At 43.4% G+C, this 18,164-nt stretch overlaps 1 protein-coding gene across 14 annotated transcripts in view; it reads left to right on the forward strand.

The window, feature by feature from the left end:
* SH3KBP1 (SH3 domain containing kinase binding protein 1) overlaps nt 1-18,164 on the forward strand; it is a 322,979-nt gene that overhangs the window by 241,146 nt on the left and 63,669 nt on the right. For all 14 annotated transcript variants that reach the window (XM_087860197.1, XM_087860193.1, XM_087860198.1 and 11 more), the window contains one exon: nt 17,996-18,103. In XM_087860197.1, the coding sequence (XP_087716323.1) occupies nt 17,996-18,103 (108 nt within the window). The remainder of the gene's footprint in view (nt 1-17,995; nt 18,104-18,164) is intronic.

Consider the following 18,164-nt stretch of genomic DNA (forward strand, 5'->3'; position numbering starts at 1 on the left):
CATTTTAAAATGACAATTGCCATGCAGGCTACCAGCTCAGAGAAACCAAGGTTTGAATTCCGGCAACACCATTCATGGCTGTGTGTCGTTGGGCATTTCACTTAACCCCTCTGAGCCTCAGTTTCCTCAGCCAGAAAGCAGACCTCACAGGGCTGCTTCGAGGATTTGCTAAGGTGCTATGTATACATGAATTGTCACTTCGACTTTGGCCGCTCTTTCTCTGACCTCGGAAACGGGGAAGGAAGGGCTCTTGTGACTGGGCCCATTTTGCCGCTGGGGCAGGAACACCATGATATGAGGTGGGTAACAGCGGTGGAAGATTTGCCTGAAAATAGCTCAGAATTGACAGTGGGTGAGATTTCAGCAAGAATTTGGAGAAAAAACATGCTGTAAGTATTTTGCTTGCTGAAAAGTGGGGGGAAATGTAGTCTGAGTCTGTCACACCCTGCTGATGTCATAGAAAATTCTCACATCTTCCTCAGAGTTAAAGGATCACCTAGAAATTCCTTTAGATGAATATGTGCTGTTGATATTGTAAAGAGAAGAGCTTCACTATGATCTGTTTCATGTGTATTTTGATATGCTTCTTTATTGTATGTATGAGTTGAGATGAAATACCTGAATCATTGTTGTCTAAATTCGACTTCTTTGGCTGGAGATGTTCTCGATTTACCCCAAATTCCACTGGTGTTTTTCTTTCAGAGTCATCTAAGGTGGTTTCCCTTTGTCCTGTTTTTCTGTGCTGTGGCAGGAGTCACAGGGCAGGCGTTGCCCTCATTTTTAGCCCTAGATTGTCATTTTGTGTAGTTTTCTAGAAAATGACTCAGACACCCTTAGTGGGTGCCTGTAAGCCCTCCACGGTTCCTGAAATAATGTGCAAAGACCTGAACTATTTGTGTGTGTCCCTGGAAACTGGGATGAAATGTGGCAATCCAAATGGTTTGTTTTTTAGTTTATTTATAAAGAATTCTTGTGGATTTGGGAACATTTCCACTTGCACAGAACACACCTGTGTTTAGCTTTTATTTCCAGTCACTCAAAAATAGCTTCTTCATCTGTGTTTCTGCCGCCCCCACCCCTGCCTTCGTGATTTGTGCTCAGAACACGGTTGAAAGGGTTCAGAAGCCTTTGGGTCTGGTTTCCAACCAGAGAAGCTCCCTGGAGAAAGGCCGAGAGCAGCCTGGTGCAGGCCAGGCTGGGTTCAGCTGTAACGGTGGCCGTCACCGGGTGCTTCTTGCTCTGACCACTGCCACCTGGGGGAGAGAGAGCCCAGCTGTGGAGAGGGCCGATGTTCCTGCCCTCGGCCAAGAGCATCCTGGCCTCAGCCCCCCTAACCTGGAAGGAAGGGCTTCCCAGGTGATCCCTTTGTAAACAGGGATCTTTAAGTATGTATTTCTGATTAAAAACTCCGCTGAGTAGCCTTGTCTTCAGCCCCTCACAAAGCAGACACAACACCCGCCCCCGTTTCTTCATGGGTGTAAGCCTATCTGAGAACATGAAGGTAAACACTAAGAAAGATAATATTATTGATAAAAATCATGGAGCAGTGGAGATGGAAGGGAGGGGAAGGAAACTGATAGAGGCACCCTAAAGAAAGAGGGAAGCCGGAAGATTAGATAAAGGTAGAAATGAAAGAAAAAATATAAAGGGGGGCTCCTGGGTGGCTCAGGCATTTAAGCATCTGCCTTCTGGGGTCATGATCCCGGGGTCCAGCTCAGCGGGGAGCCTGCTTCTCCCTCTGCCTGCTGCTCCCCCTCCCCCCACTCATGCTCTCACTTGCTTTCTCTCTCAAATAAATAAATAAATAAATCTTAAAAAAAAAAAAGAAAAAATACGAAGTGAGAGTTTCACCTTTTCCTCAGGATATATCAAACCAGGGAGCCTTTAATATTTGGAGCTTGACCTGCCGTGAGGGCGGAGTTCGGACTGCACACTAGCTAACCAGCTTCCTTCATCTCTACCCTCCTCCTTTCTAGACAACTCTTGAGCGTCTGACTTAATAGTGGGTCAATTAATGTGCGCGGCCACAGCTTCCCAGGGCAGAACCCTTCCGGGGTGGCTGGCAGCAGGAGCCCAGGGCCCCTCGTCGCCGTTCCCTTCCCGCCTGGCGGCCCTGGAAGTTAGGTGGGACCGCGGCTGTCCTGTGCAGATCGCTGAGAAGGAACAGGGAGGCCTAGAGCGCGGACGCGACTTTCCCAGGGTCTCCAAGCACGGCAGGGGCAGAACCAGGGCAGGGGTGTGCTGCCTGAGCTGCCTGTGGGGCTGTCGCACGCTCCTAGAAGGTGGGGCTCGGGCGCTCCCGGAGGTGACTTGTCTACTCCCAGAGTCATCCTCTGTTGCTGGATATCTAGGGCGAGTGCCTATCGCGTTTTCTTTCTACCTTAATGGCATTATCATTATTTAATTGGGAAAAGAGTATTACCATGCCATTACCCCATCTGCTTGCCTGTTGGTATCCACGGTTGTAGGGTCAGGGTCATCCATGACTTTCTGATTCCACTGTCACCTCCGCAGAAATGAAATGATAATCAGTGCAGAGGAAGTGATGAGCTCGGCTCAGGGCTAATGTTGGTTCTTTCCGTGCCCGAAGCCCTCTTCTCCCCCTTCCTTCCGCTGTCTTCTGTGCCGGCAGATTTTGCCTTCTTCTTTTCTTCCGGCTGGGTACCCTTAGTTTTCTGCTTGCTTTTAGCAGAAGGAAGGAAGGAAGGAAGGAAGGGAGGGAGGGAGGAAGGAAGGAAGGAAGGAAGGAAGGAAGGAAGGAAGGAAGGAAAGAGAGAGAGAGGGAGGGAGGGAGGGAAGGAAGGAAGGGAGGAAGAAAAGAAAGAAAGGAGGGAGGGAGGGAAGAAGGGGAGGAGGGAGAGAAAGGTGGGAGTCCTGAGCTCCTTCTTAAGTCATTCTGTGATTATGTTCTTTTGTTTGTTCTAATGTTTATTTTCCCTTCCTGCCTCCCTCCAATTAATTCATTAATTGAAACATTTATTCACGAGAGAAATGTTTTCACACTTCCTTGCTTCCCACCCCACAGGAAGTAAGGATGTTTCCTCAAAGAGAATTGGTTTTAGGAATCTCAAGAAAGGTTCTCAAGCTGGTATAAGAAAGCCCATCAGCTAAATAGATTGCTGGCCTTGACCCTTTCTCTCTGCACTGCTGAAGCTTTTAGCAGAGCTTAAATGCTAGGATTAAATGTGGTTTCAAGGGTGAGGAGTAAATTAGTAGGTGTCACCCTGAAAATGATGACACACTGACAGACCCATTAGAAGGACATGTTTTATGAGTGAATGAAGAAGTTAAGCATAGGTCTGGATCATCTGGGTTTACACACATGTGAAGAATGCCAGTGTTCAGCAAATGAGTCATTTATGTCATAGGGTGTGTTTTTTGTGGTATGGCCTGTCTTGTTAGACTGCATATGTCCTTCCTGGAGACAGAAGTCACAATACATCTCCTCCTCAGAGCATTAGAAATCCCAAGGAATATGGTTTGCTCCTGTTTTGTCTTCCTCTTTAAAGTAACCAGGACACTGGGACCGTTGAGAAGAATCCTGATACCCTAAGTACATTTGATCAAAACTCTTCCTCACTGAGCTCATTTATTATCATAAACACGGTTTTAAATTATATGAGGTTGGTAAACATAGGACTTGAGGTGGTAGAAAATTTTTCTTTAGTTTACCAGTAGACAGTCAAAACAGTACCACCCCCAAATTTTGACGGCCATGATGGCAGATTTTTCATAGACAGATGACTTTGCTGTTGATAAGACTCTCCAGCTTTTTCCGCCTCCACAAATGATGTAAAACTGTTGAAAGGGACCCTGCATTTGTTCAGCCTAACGGGCATCTCCATCCAGAGTGCTGTGTTTTAGCGGCAGGACATTAGTAATCCATGCAACACCATCTTGGGATACTTTTCTCCTGCAACACACAGAAAAACCTGCAGGTGTCTTAAGGAATTAGAGAAACTCTTACTGTTTTCTGTTTCCAACCTTTCTGTTTGTATTACTCAGAGAGGGCCACTGTGAGAATTAAATGAGATGTTGTGGCTCAAAGTGCTTTAGAAATATAAAAGTTGAGGGGCGCCTGGGTGGCTCAGTCGTTAAGCGTCTGCCTTTGGCTCAGGGCGTGATCCCAGCGTTCTGGGATTGAGCCCCACGTCAGGCTCCTCCGCTGGGAGCCTGCTTCTTCCTCTCCCATTCCCCCTGCTTGTGTTCCGCCTCTCACTGGCTGTCTCTCTGTCAAATAAATAAATAAAATCTTTAAAAAAAAAAAGAAATATAAAAGTTGAATTCTCGTTACTGCTCTGAGAAGTTATTATGGGAAGAAGAAAAAACAAATGCCCAGTGACTGGAAATTTTTACTTCACATATTGAACTGTCCTGAAATTCAGTTCAGCACTTTCCCTGAAATCCCCCTTTATTATTTATTTTTTGACTTTTCTTAGGATAAAAGTAATTTATTATAGTTATATAGCCTCTGTCTTATTAATCTCAAAGCTTCTCACATTCACATATGAATTTTATTAAAATATGCTTTTCTGAGATGGAAAGTGGCATGGAATGTACTTTTAAATAGCACTTTAAAACTATATAAATAATACTTATTCTTAGGGAAAAATGAGAAGACAACAGATAAATAGATAAATACTAAGAAAAGCCAAAATCACCTGTGACCTCACCACCTTCAGATTACCTCTCAGTATTTGAGCTGTATTCTTCCAAATGTTTAATACGCAGAGACACACACAATTTACAGTTCAAAATAAAAACAAGATCATATCACACGCACTATTTTGTAATCCTCTTTTTTCAAAATAGATCATGCCTGTCTTTGGCAGCATGGTTAAATGGTTCCTTAGAGTCCTATTGTACGAAATACTGCAGTTCTTTTATGTTTAGCTCGTTCCTAGGTTTTCCTTATTTTAGACCATGTTGCGTGCATCACCACTTGGTGAATTCTTGTGCATGTAATTAGTTCTGCCACTTTCTACTACTTGTATAACCTTGGGAAGATGGCTCAGTTTCTCTGTGCCTCAGTTTCCACATCTGTGAAATGGGGATGATGATAGTACCTACCTCTTGGCATTGCAAAGATTAAATGAGTCGAAGTAGGTAAAGCACTTAGCATGCCTCACTCAGAGTAAGTGCTGTAAAAATGTTAATAGTTGTTATTATTTCTTGATGATAAATAGCTAAGTGTAATGCTGCCTCAGTTCCTTTTAAAGGTATTTGAGTGATGTTATGAAAGATAGTGCCAAATTAGCCTCCCCACAAGAGTGTGTGCAAATATGTTTTCCTATCCGTGTCATCCTTGGATATTATCATTCTTTCTAATCTCTGCTAATCTGATAGGTGTTTGCATTTTTTAAAATGATTACTCAAGTTGAAAATTTTATGTGTCATTTTCCATTTGATTTTTATAAAAATACCTTATATTCATGACATTAACCTGTCATCTTCCACATTACAAATGTTTTTTCTTAGTTTATGACTCAGAGAGATATTTAAGAAAAATATCATTAACAATAAATACCTTTTAGACTTAAATTTTATCCATTTTCTGGTTAACTAGATAATGCAGTACAATTTATCCTTTTAAGAATAGTTTTACTTAAGGCTTTTATATTTTAGTCCTAGTTGGAAAGGGTAGCTGGCTATTAAATGCATTCCTTTTCTGCCTTCCTCAGGGCTTTCAGAGGTTCTATTTAAAGCTTCTGTCCTTACAAGCATTTTTTTTACAGTGGCATTCAGAGAGCCCCTGAGGTTCTGCATGGATGTATATAAGGATCCTCATATTCTAGATCAGAGCTTGGCCAACTTTTTCTGTAAAGGGCCAGAGAGTAAATATTTTAGGCTTGATGGTCTTTGTTGCAACTATGCAAAAGCAGTCATAGAAGTAAATGAATGGGCATGGCTGAGTTCCAATAAAACTTTATTTATAGATACTTAAATTTGAATTTTGTGATATTTTTCACATGCCTTGAAATATCCTTCTTTTGGTTTTTTTAAAACCACTTAAAAATGTATAAATTCTTCTCAGTGGGATGAACAGAAATACCTAGCAGGCCAGATTTGGTCCATGGGCTATGTTTGCTGGCCCCCGAGATAGAATGTCTAGAAACAGACCCAAAAAGTACAGCCAATTAATTTTCAACAAAGGTGTAGGGAGAATTTAAGAAAGAAAGGATAGTCTTTTCAGAAATGGTGTTAGCACAATTGGAAATCCATAAGCAAAACAAAAACAAAACTGCCCTACCCTAAACCTAATACATCATGTAAACATTAACTCCGGATGGACTGAGTAGATGGGCATGTACCACAGATCCACTCCAATGTAACATAGGTCGACATGAAAACAAAAACCACAAAATGTTATTTATGAAAACATAGGAGAAGGAGTTGTTAGACACGACACCAAAAGCACAGTCCATGAAAGAAAATACTGCTAAATTGAACTTTGGCAAAATCAAAAACTTTCGCTCTGCAAAGATACCGTTAAGAGAATGTTGGTTGACCTATTTTCTTACAAGGCGATTTGAGCTTTGTTGAGTAAACAATTGCCTGATAAGTAATTGCATGAAGTTCAAGGACCTTGGTTTTGTTCTCAGTATTCCTGGGAATATGCTTTGTCACACAAGACTGCAAATCTCCCTTATCAGAGCCCTTCCCCCCAAGGTGGCAAACAAATGTAGCCACATTCTACCAGTCAGGCCGAGGCTCAGCTGAGCAGCCGGAGGGCCTAGATTTGACCTGGGAATTGTATCTCTCACTCACTGCACATGGCCTATAAGCTACATTTGCTGAGTACAGAGAAAAAAGTCCTCCAAACAACATTTTATGCCAAGGAACAAGATTTCCTAATAGGAAAACTGAAATATAGATTTGTTTGGTGAAGAACGGAGATGAGAGGTAGGAGTTAAGGAATTTGCCAATAGTTGCTACAGCTGGCTTGGATGATCTTGACATTCATAATGATCATGGCTATGCCCTTTACCTCATATTCCTTCCTGGTCCTTACCTGTCAAATGAAGATACTCCCCCATCTTCATCCGTAACAGCTTTCTTTGTTACCTCTTAGAGGTGGTGCAGGAGCTAAGAAAATCCCTTGAAACATAATGAAAGATGCTTTATAAATGTCAGTGTCTTTGTCAATGAAGCAAAATGATTTTTTTTTATTATATCTACTACCCTTTTAGTAGAAGAAAAGCATGTGTCAGGATGCAGAATCGATACAGTTTTTTAAACATATATGCAAATGAAAACTCAGCTATAAGATGCACATCCTTGAGAGGTAAACTGTGTTATTAGCCATGTGCTTTGGATGAGCCGAAAGTATCATTAGAAACAGCTTTCAAAATTTAGCATTAAATGGGCGCCTGGGTGGCTCAGTCGGTTAAGTGTCTGACTCTTGGTTTCGGCTCAGGCCATGATCTCATGGGTCGTGGGATCAAGCCCTGCAGTGGGGTCCATGCTCATTAGGGAGTCTGCTTGAAGATTCTTTCCCTCTGCCCCTCCCTCCACTTGTGCATGCTCCCTCTTTCTCGTTCTCAAATAAATCTTTAAAAAAAAATTTAAACTGAGGGCCTCGGAGGGGAGGGGGGTGGGGGAATGGGATAGACCGGTGATGGGTAGTAAGGAGGGCACGTATTACATGGTGCACTGGGTGTTATACGCAACTAATGAATCATCGAGCCTTACATCGGAAACCGGGGATGTACTGTATGGTGACTAACATAATATAATAAAAAATCATTAAAAAAAATAAATAATAAAAATAAAAAATAAAAAAAATTTAGCATTAAATGGTCATCTCAATGTAAATGATTTAACAAGTAGAAAATGGGAAATTTCTATTTAAAAAATTGCATAATTTTACATATTTGATTATGTTTAAATAGACCAAAAAAATGTAGGAGTGCTTCCTTAATGAGTTGCATTTTGTGTATGACTTGTTCACGTGCCTTCATGTGTTAATGTTAACGTCATGCTAAAAGCCCAATCGTAAGTACACAGGAAAGGTCCTCTCTGCAAATATCTTGTTTTCACATGATTACTGATTTTTGAAGTAGATTTATGGGGGTACAAGGTCTTCCATTCTGATATTAGAAAAAAGGCTAAAAGCATAAGTATTTCCTGAAACTTTAGATTACATAACATGCAAATAAAATAATGAAATCAGTAAGCTATTCTTGTATATTTGTTGTACACAAACTATATGGCCATGCCCCACAACTCCTGGAGATGCCCAGTGTGAATGGTGGCCCTGGAGTTGGACCAGTACAGAAGTATCTGTTGGGTGCCGTTCTCTGAAGAGGCTCCAGATAGAAGCATCTTTTTCTAAGAGGGAAACAGGCTGTGAGTAGCAAGGCCTTTGGGGCTTCTGCTCTGGCTTGTCTCCTATCAAAATCCCTCAGGCCTTCCTCATTCCAGCCAGCCTGCCTCTCATAGTGTCTGTGAAAGTTCTGTTCTCTTTCTGGGGACCGAGATTTGATTTCGGCTTTTCGTTCAGTTCTTAGTGACATCTGGACTCAAACGTTACTTCCGTGGCATTTCCTAACCCATGTGCTACGAGTGGGTTATGGGAGTCTCGGGTGTGATCCCCTCAGCTCTCCAGGTGGATGGAAAGGGCCTTAGGTAGCTGGAACCCCCCCCCCCCGGGTTGTTGGCCTTCAACAACATTTGGCTTCCAACAATATGTCATCAAATTATTATCATTTTACACGTGTGCTATTATCTGAAAAAAGTTGGGTGGCACTGACTTACTGCATGTATTTAAATTTATCATATAACGATGTTTAACACTGACTCTACTTTTCCTTAGGGAATATTCCACCTTCCCTGTTGGAGAAAGGTGCATATGACTAGCAGAGGAGACTCCAAGATAATTAAAAACTCTCGTATGTCTTTTCATTTTAGAAATTCTTTCTCTAGGACTTCTTTTGGGAATTAGACCTTGAAATAGCTCAGACTTTTAAAGATAGAGCTTCAAGTTCTATTAAATCTAGAAAAAAATAAATTCTAATTAAAGAAACAGTCTTTTTAAGCAAGCATAACTTCTGGTTGTAGCCACGATGGAGTCAAAGGTGTCAGGCTTACCCTCCTGCCACAGACACCTTTAAGATTGGACAAAATACGTGAAACCACTGTTTTTAGGCACTGGGTAATACATAGCTTGGTGATGTAATCCTTGAGAGAAGGATTCCACATCACCCCTGGCTTTTTCCTCGGGGGCACTTTCTAAATTGCGGCAGAGGGCAGTGGAGCCCCAACAGAAAGCAGAAGATTCATTGAATCTTCTGGAAAGGAAGGAAACAGAGATTGTAATTCAGGCCTGCCAAGGTGACTGGACTTTTCAGGGCAGTGAATTGCTGAGGAGCGAGCTGTACAAAGAAAGGGCCCCAGAAGCCTATATATAGGAGTCCCTCGAGTCTTTTGCCAAATACTAAAGCTGTGCATCAACAGGGCAAGACTCCACCAGGCCTGGAAGAAAATCAGCATAAGGACGTGGGTGGGCTGTGAGCTGAGGGAATATCCCAGAAGTCTCCAGGGATGGGAGATGTTAGAGTTCTGGCCAAGCAGGGTAGAAAAACGTTGCTGAACACCACTGGCATCTAACTGAGAACCCAGAAAAGGCAGTCTCAGGAACAGCACTACCCCAACCTACCCCAACAAAGCCTTAAGCCACGTTTTGACAGGTCAAGCTGATCCGCAAGTCACTTTCTTGCCATAGCAGAACTCAGCACTCTTACAAGGAAGACCTCAAAATCCAGTCTCAACAGTGCAGCTTGCACAGTTGTTGAGAACATACAATCACAAATTATGTATGAAGAAGCAGGAAAATGTGAGGTATGGTGTGGGTGGCTTCTAGAAGACATGGGAGCATTTCTGAATAGTTTTCAGGCATCCATACATGCTTCGATTCATATTGGCATGACCAAGGGGAGGCTCGATTACTGCTCTTTGTGTGTTCCTCATCCAGTTTTTCATTACCAGTCACATAATATGTAAAACAGAAGCGGAGGTTAGTGTCGCAAAGACTCTAAGTTATTGCCCAATAAAAAGTCAGGATTTTTTACAAGTTAGATAAACTCTTTGAGGTCATGAGTTTCCAGTATCACAAAACAGTGAATGACTCCCTAAGCCTTGATGATCCTAGGATGTTGACATTTGGAATGTGACATTTTTCTTCCTTTAATTTCTTTCATCAGTGTTTTTATAGTTTTCATGGTATAGGTCCTTCACCTCCTTGGTTAAGTTTATTCCTAAGTATTTTATTATTTTTGGTGCAACTGTGAATGGGATAGTTTTCTCAATGTCTTTCTGGTACTTCGTTGTTAGTGTATAGAAATGCAACATATTTCCATATATTAATATTGTGTCCTGTGGCCTTACTGAATTCATTTATCAGTTTGAGTAGTTTTGGTGGAGTCTAGGCTTTTCCATATAGAGTATCATGCAAATAGTGGAAATTTGACTTCTTCCACACTGGTTTGAATGCCTCTTACTCCTTTTTGTTGTCTGATTGCTGTGGGTAGGACATCCAGTACTATGTTGAATAGAAGTGGGGAGAGTGGACATCCCTGTCTTGTTCCTGACTTAGGGGAAAGGCTCTCAGTTTTTCCCCATTAAGGATGATGTTAACTGTGGATTTTTCATATAAGGCCTTTATTATGTTAAGGTATGTTCCCTTCTAGACCTACTTTGTTGAGAGTTTTTATCACGAATGGATGTTGCACTTTGTCAAATGCTTTTTCTGCATCTGTTGAGATGATCATATGGTTTTTATAAACCTTTCTCTCGTTAATGTGATGTATCACATCAGCTTGTGAATATCAAACCACCCTGGCAATCCAGGAATAAATCCCACTTGATCGTGGTGACTGATTTTTTTAATGCACTGTTGGATTTGGTTTGCTGATATTTTGTTGAGGATTTTACGTTCATCAGGGATATTGGCCTGTAGTTCTCTTTTTTTGTAGTGTCTTTATCTGGTTTAGTGTCAGGGTAATGCTGGCCTCATAGAATGAATTTGGAAGCTTTCCTTCCTCTTCTATTTTTTGGAATAGTTTGAGAAGAATAGGTATTAACTCTGCTTTAAGTGTCTGGTAGAATTCCCATGTGAAACCATCTGGTCCTGACTTTTGTTTGTTGGGAATTTTTTGATTGCTGATTCAATTTCATTGCTGGTAATCAGTCTGTTCAAATTTTCTGTTTCTTCCTGATTCAGTTTTGGGAGGTTATATGTCTCTAGGAATTTGTCCATTTCCTCTAGGTTGTCCAATTTGTTGGCATATAATTTTTCATAATATTCTCTTATAATCTTTTGTATTTCTGTGGCGTCAGTTGTTATTTCTCTTCCTTCATTTCTGATTTTATTTATTTGAGTGCTCTCCCTTTTTTTCTTGATGAGTCTGGCTAAAGATTTATCCATTTTGTTTATCTTTTCAAAGAACCAGCTCCTGGTTTCATTGATCTGTTCTATTGGTTTTTTTAGTCTGGAATCTGACATTTCCATGAGTGAGTTCATCTCTGGGACTGTCTCCTTGGCTTCTCTCATGAACTGTGGTCTGCCAGGCATTTCTTCTGACACTGAGATAGACAGTAGTCTTCTTTTTCCCTCTTACCTCATAAACCATGATGTTGATGAGCTTGCTTTAATAACTGACTTACGGGGATGTTGGAAATTCTGAGCAGAAATCCCAGCCATGCAGAATAATTGCATCTCTTGGGGAGGTGTTAACAAGCGGAGGCAAAGCTGAGTGCTTCTGGGCTCTGGCTTCTACGGATCTTTCTCTCAAGAGCCCCCCTGAAGCTCTACGCAGAAGACGTTCATTAGTAAATATTAAACACTGCTTTCTCTATTGCTGGTGGGATGCCGAGGGTGTAAGACCCCCTCAGGACACTCTGAGGCTCACTTAACAGCCACACTGAAAGTGTGGAGCACTCACTTTCTCCTGCAGTGATATTTCAGTCATCAGAGAAGGCCATGAAAAATTTTTTTTCAGCCATGCTGGATAACTTCTGGGAAATTAGGAATGTCTGGGGACTGTGGGGATAGCCGACCACCAAGAAGTGACTGAGCAGAGTGCTTTTCTTTTTTACTTGGACTAGCAGGTAAATCCATTTTAATCTTTCCATTGCTTGGTTTGATATGTCCATTTGTAAACTATGCATTCCTTTCTGAACTCAAATATTTGGCGCACTTACAGTGTCTGAGAAAATGTGGCATACATTTTGGAGGTACTTTTTAAGTTGTTTCCACAATTATAAACAAATAATTAATGTGGTATAGACCAATAGATGAAGCTTTCTTTTTTTATTGTGACTTTTTAAAACAGTAATCTCTACACCCAACATGGGGCTCTGACTCACGACCCTGAGATCAAGAGTCACATGTTCTACCGAAGAAGTCAGCCAGGCCCCCTTAGATGAAGCTTTCTTGTGTAGCTAATCTATACCTGCCTCTTCCTCCTTCAACTTGACCTCACTTTTGATGTTTGAAAATTGAGAGAAGTAGATCAATAGTCTGGGGGAAGATTGGGCCATCCATCATTTCATCCATTCAGCCAACATTTATTCAGAATTGATATCTGCCAGGCAATGTTCTAGGGATTTGGTGGCTGCAAAGGTGGTAACGATAAGATCCTTGTTTTCAAAAAAGCTTACCATTTTTGAGAATCTTGCTACTCAAAGTGTGGTCCATGGGACCAGCAGCACATGCATCACCCAGAAACCTGTTAGAAATGCTGAATCTCAGACCTGCCCTGGACCTCTTGCATCCAAATTGGCATTTTCACAAGATCCCCAAGTGGATTGTATGTGCATTAAAGTTTGAGAAGCACTTGTCCAAATCATTGATTGTCAACCCGCATATTGGAAGGACCTGGGGAACTCTAAAAAGTGCCAATTTCCTGGTCCCACCCTCAAAAAACTGTGCTTGAATCAGTGTGGGGTGTAGCCCAGGCATTGGGAATTTTTAAAATTCCCCCCGGTGATTCTAAATGTGCAGCCAGCTTTAAGAAACCCTAAACTCCTAGGTTGCGTCACATTCTCAACAAAAGGGAGCCCAGGAGGAGGTTGTGGCTCGTTCCTTTCACCAGTTTACAAGCCAGGTGGCAAGTTTGTCTTTCCTCAACATTTGTAGTGCCGAGACTAGAGGCAGACGCAACAGAGCTCACTGGTGACTTTCTGCCAACAAGTTGTCCATCAGAGAGTGGCCGTCAGCCTGCCCCTGCTGCGGTAGCCATGGGAAGTGCTGCAGTGCTTCAGCCACGTTCCTCAGGGCTCCTCCGGCAAGATTGATGGACAAAGGCAGGACACCGGGGTGTGGGCAAGGTCTCCCTCCTCAGACGCACCCTAGGGCCTTGATGTCCCTCTCCTCGGCCTTCTTCCCAGTCCGTGAGCTGCGGCCCCTGGCAATTTCACCCGAAGATGGTGGCAAATGCATGTGAGCTTAATTCAGAAGCTTTCCTGGCCACATTGTCCCCTCAGGGTCCCTGGGACGAGTCCATAGAATCGCAATAATGATGATAAGCACCAGCGGTCGTGTTGCTCTTTACACCTCGCCAAGATTTTCCTGTGTGTCGAGAAACCGAGACCCAGAGTTTTTGTAACTAGTGGACCACTGCAGTCTCAGCCGGCCCCAGTCTGCCATCTTCCCCTCTCCCTGAGATATCTCCGATAACCCGACATAGCGCAGAACGTAGAGGTAGGGGTACAGCACAGCTAAGGCTCTGTTTATTCATTCCTTCAAAGGAAAAATATCATTTGTTTTTTATAAGGAAAAATACCATATTTTACTCAAATATCTGCCTGGTGATGAGGCACAGAGAAATCATTTTGAGAACTTGGTCATAGAAGAGTGAACATTCTCTGTCAGAAATATCGTTCTTTCCATACTCCAAACGTTTGGTAAAGTCCAGGTCTACTTTCCTCTGCTTTCGTGCCAGTAGAGCTTATTTCTAATTGTCTTTGCTCTGGAAACTTTCATCTACATGCTGCTCTCTCACTTTTTCCCACTGCAAACGCCCGCCTCATTCAGAAGCCACCCCCTCTCCTGCCTGTACTGTCCTGTCTTCATCGTTACTGGAATCTCAGAATCCACTAGGGTGATCATCTGTGGTCCCAGCATGATTATTAATAGTGTCCCAGGTTTGAAAAGAATTTAAATGGTCACCCTCACATCTTCCAGGATCTTGGCTGCACTGCCTCTCTCCTCACTTGTCAGCTGCAATGTCATTGTCCTGCTTTCACGCCCCTCCTGCCATCCTCCTTGGGGACATCCACTCCACCCTGATGACATTCTGGCCTCACAAATCACCGACCAACTGTCCCTCCATTCTGCTCCTGCCACTCACGGGTGCCATCTTGCCTCATACTTCACATCACTGTTCAGTAGATGTTGGTTGGGAGCTCCCTGGGCACCAGGCACTGCCTTCACCTTAAGTGCCAGTTCTTGAATGTTCTCTTCCATGACTCCAGCTTCCTACTCTCCCTCTTCCCTTCCTTCATGCTTGGTGAGCCCGCCTTTGACCTTTCTCGTTGCCTTGGTTCGCCCCTCATTCTCTCTTTTCAGGCTACCTGGTTTTTCTTGGTCCTACTTGTTTTTAAATCCAGCCTTGCACTCCTGCCGGTGTTTCTGCACCATATTGACTCACTGTCTGCCTCTCACGCTAGGCTCCGAACTCTGGAGCCCTGTAAGGACATTATGATTTTCTGTTTACCCCTGAATTCTTCTGCTATCCATGTTTTCAGTCTTCAGTAAATAAATTGAATTTGCTGTTCTTTTACACTTCCAGAAGCACAGCCCTCATATGAATAATTGTCTCTTCATCTCTGCGATCAGAAAACTTGTTCTTTTGCCTGCTTTGTTGAAGAGGAGGTATTTCTGCTTCTCATTTTGCTGTCAGAATCGTTCTGTTTCCCTTAAGTTAGCTTCTGCTAGGGGGTAAGAAGCACCCTGGTTCTCTATCAGTCTCTGTCCTGCTCCAGGTACCTTGACCCTGGGCCGGTTTCTGTCCTGCAGCGGAGCTCCCCCTTTCACTTTCCTCCATGTCCTACGACACACTGGCTGTTCTCTTTTTGGAATGTGCTTATCTCATCCACGAGTCTTGTATTTGTCCTCCTACCAATCAGAACAGTAACACAGATTGTGCTCTACCTTCATGCTTTCCCTCTCTTACCTTGAATTACACAATGATTAGTACTGTTAATGTTTTCCCTAAGAAGCCAAGTAGAGATGAGCCTTCCAAGCCATTCTCCACTGATGGGAAATACAATAAATATGTCATATGCACTGTTTTGCCCTGTAGGCATGTATGAGTTCTAAAGTTATTCTGGATATGCTTCTACTTATTAAAATTTTCTTCCTTGTTTTTCTCACGTGTGAAGGAAAAGGCCTCGTTACAATGATTCTTGGGTTACTGCTTGCAGAACTAAGGTGAGGCATGGATTTGCACCAGTCAGAAAGTTTGGAAGAAAGCTTTTGAAAAGAAATGTAGCACTAAACAATATTTGAGTGCCTTTTGTGGATGTAATTCTGTATCAGGTACTCTGAAATGAATGTGCAGGGAAGTCCAGTCCTCACATAAGCAAAACTTCTTCGCACATGAAAAGATTTAAGATTGTTTGAAAAGCTGTTAATGATTGTCTCCTCTTTGGTACCAGAGCTCTTGGTTGATACCTGTTATCCAAAAGGACCTTGGGGTCTTTCACCTGAATCTCTAAGCTCCCTGCAGTTAGGGATCATGTTCGTTGCAGGTTTAATGTTGGTGTCTACAGAAGGAACTTAAATGTACTTCGCATTTCATGGATGTTTGTTGAATTGAATATCGTGAAGTGCAAATTAACACAGTTGTGAGTGTTCAAGAAAAGAAAGCATTCATCATTATCACTTTCCTAAAGGTGAGTTTCAAGTTGGTTTTGAGGAGAAGAGGACTTGTCTGGAAAAGGAGCAGAAAAAAAGGTGCCAGCCATTTCCTCAAAAGCAGAGCCTTCTGGATTGAAAGATTTAATTTCTAAGGATTAAAAGTAAAGGAAGGTCACCCCCTACACCTTCGCAAGATTTTCCCGTATTGTTGATGATGAGATCTTCTCAGAGCTGGAAGAACCTCAGAAGCCATCATACTCTTCCACCACCATCCCCGTTCATGAATCCCTTCTGTGGGGACTGATGCTAGATTGTTTAAGGTGTGATGTGACATGAGTGGGACCAGAATACTTCCCTGGGCTTCTCTTTCATCATTGTCCAAGAAAGATAAGCATTCTCTCATGTTGTCTTTTGAACCTTGGTTGGTTCTGGGTAAATCTGAACTTGATGCTTCAAGTGTCTGTTTTTTGGTGTTGGTCAGGACTAGAATTTACCATCTGTGATTAAGGACCCATTTCTAAAACCCACATCCCCTTCTAAAGAGTCCATTTATCTTTGCAACCGATACCGCTGGGAAAGGGAGGGCGATGCTCATTTACTTCTCACTTGAGGTGGGCCCTCTCTTACGTAAAATCATCATGAGTTAAAGTAGACTGAGGCTACCTTGTCCTCACTGCAGGAGATCACGGAACTCAGGGTTAGAAAGAGTCCTCACTAATTCCACAAATATTTATTATATTGGGCATTGCGGTGGGCTGGGGGCATAATGGTGAAAAAACCAGAAATGCTCCTCCCCTTGCCAAGATGTATAGTCTAGCAAGGCCCCGGTGAGTCACATATGCTGTGGCCCTCCGGGCTCTACGGTGGGGCCCGAGGCCAGCTGTGCATGTGCAGCTTGAGGCCTCCTGGCCCCTTCCCCACCCCACCGGTGTTGTGGAGGACCGTGAGTGTCCGCGTGGGCCCCAGCATGGTAGCCTCACTTTGTGGGGCATGCCCTGCTTCAGACGTAACTTTAGAAGTCTTACGTGTCGCTACCGTTTTTGGAAAGCCTCCGCTCGTTTTCGGCTGTAGCAGGAATTGTTGACCACAGTCTGAGAATTGGGCTTTTCTCACGGATGTGTACTCAACAGCAGTGTGTGTACATCATTCGTACACGGGTCAAGAAGAAATGCCCAAGTGAGGAGGTTTGCGGTAGGCCAGTGAGTCTTGGATTAGGGTGGTAGAAGTGGAATTGGAGGCAGAGGACAGATGTGAGATATATTCTAAAACTAGAGCAAATTGACCTTCCAACCAATTGGATGTGGGGTAAAATAGAAATGTGGCATGAGATTGAAGGCCCAGGAGAACCATGAGGCTGTTAGGCTCGGGACGGAAGCTTGGCACAGGCCGAGCTCTCGTGCCCTCCCTGGCACCTGGCACAAAATAGGCGCTCAGTAAACATCTGACGAGTGAATGAACAGAATAGGGAGTATTTAAAGGGAAGCAGGTTGGATCTGGAAGAATGAATAGATTTATTCTTTCATTTAGTAAGCAAACATTGAGTTCTGTAAGGTGGGGGAAGGGCTTCTCACGATGCCAACCGTGCCGCATCACCACAGAGAGAAGGTGAGGAAGAGCCGTGCATTCACGAGCTTGCCAAAAGTATGAACCTTCTTGTGCTTCGCTGCCCGTCGCAAGGCCCTTTTGAATTTCCACAAGCTTTGTGACAGGCCAAAGAGAACATTTGTGCCTGTGATATTTCCTAAAGCACGTTTGCAGTTAATGAAATAATTTTATTTCAGCAAAATTAAGACGAAGAAAATACATATCCTCCCATCTTTAAAGAAAAGCAGATCGACTGAAGCAGCGGACCTGACGACAGCACTGGGTTCAGGCCGGCAGCCGCTCCTGTGCGCTTGCGCTCTTGCTCCCGTGCGCTTGCGCTCTTGCTCCCGTGCGCTTGCGCTCTTGCTCCCGTGCGCTTGCGCTCTTGCTCCCGTCTGACGGTGGGATTTGTGCTGACTTCGTCTCAGTAACCACTGCGGCGCTGATAGTGGCCTCAAGGAAAGGGCCTCCGTTCTCTCTGAAGGGGGTGTGGGACCTCCCCGGAGGGTGATTGCCCCACTTCTCACTCTCTGCTCCTCCGTTTCCCAGGACTGCATCGACGTGGGCTGGTGGGAAGGAGAGCTTAACGGCAGACGAGGAGTGTTCCCTGATAACTTCGTGAAGCTACTTCCACCTGACTTTGAAAAGGAGGGCAATGTAAGTCTTCCTGGCCTTGAGGTCAGTACTCCACACGCTGTCAGAACGGTGGCTTCCATGC

The sequence above is a fragment of the Ursus americanus genome, chromosome X (assembly GCF_024610735.1).
Source record: "Ursus americanus isolate L20-20 chromosome X, mUrsAme1.1.p, whole genome shotgun sequence".
Taxonomy (NCBI): domain Eukaryota; kingdom Metazoa; phylum Chordata; class Mammalia; order Carnivora; family Ursidae; genus Ursus; species Ursus americanus.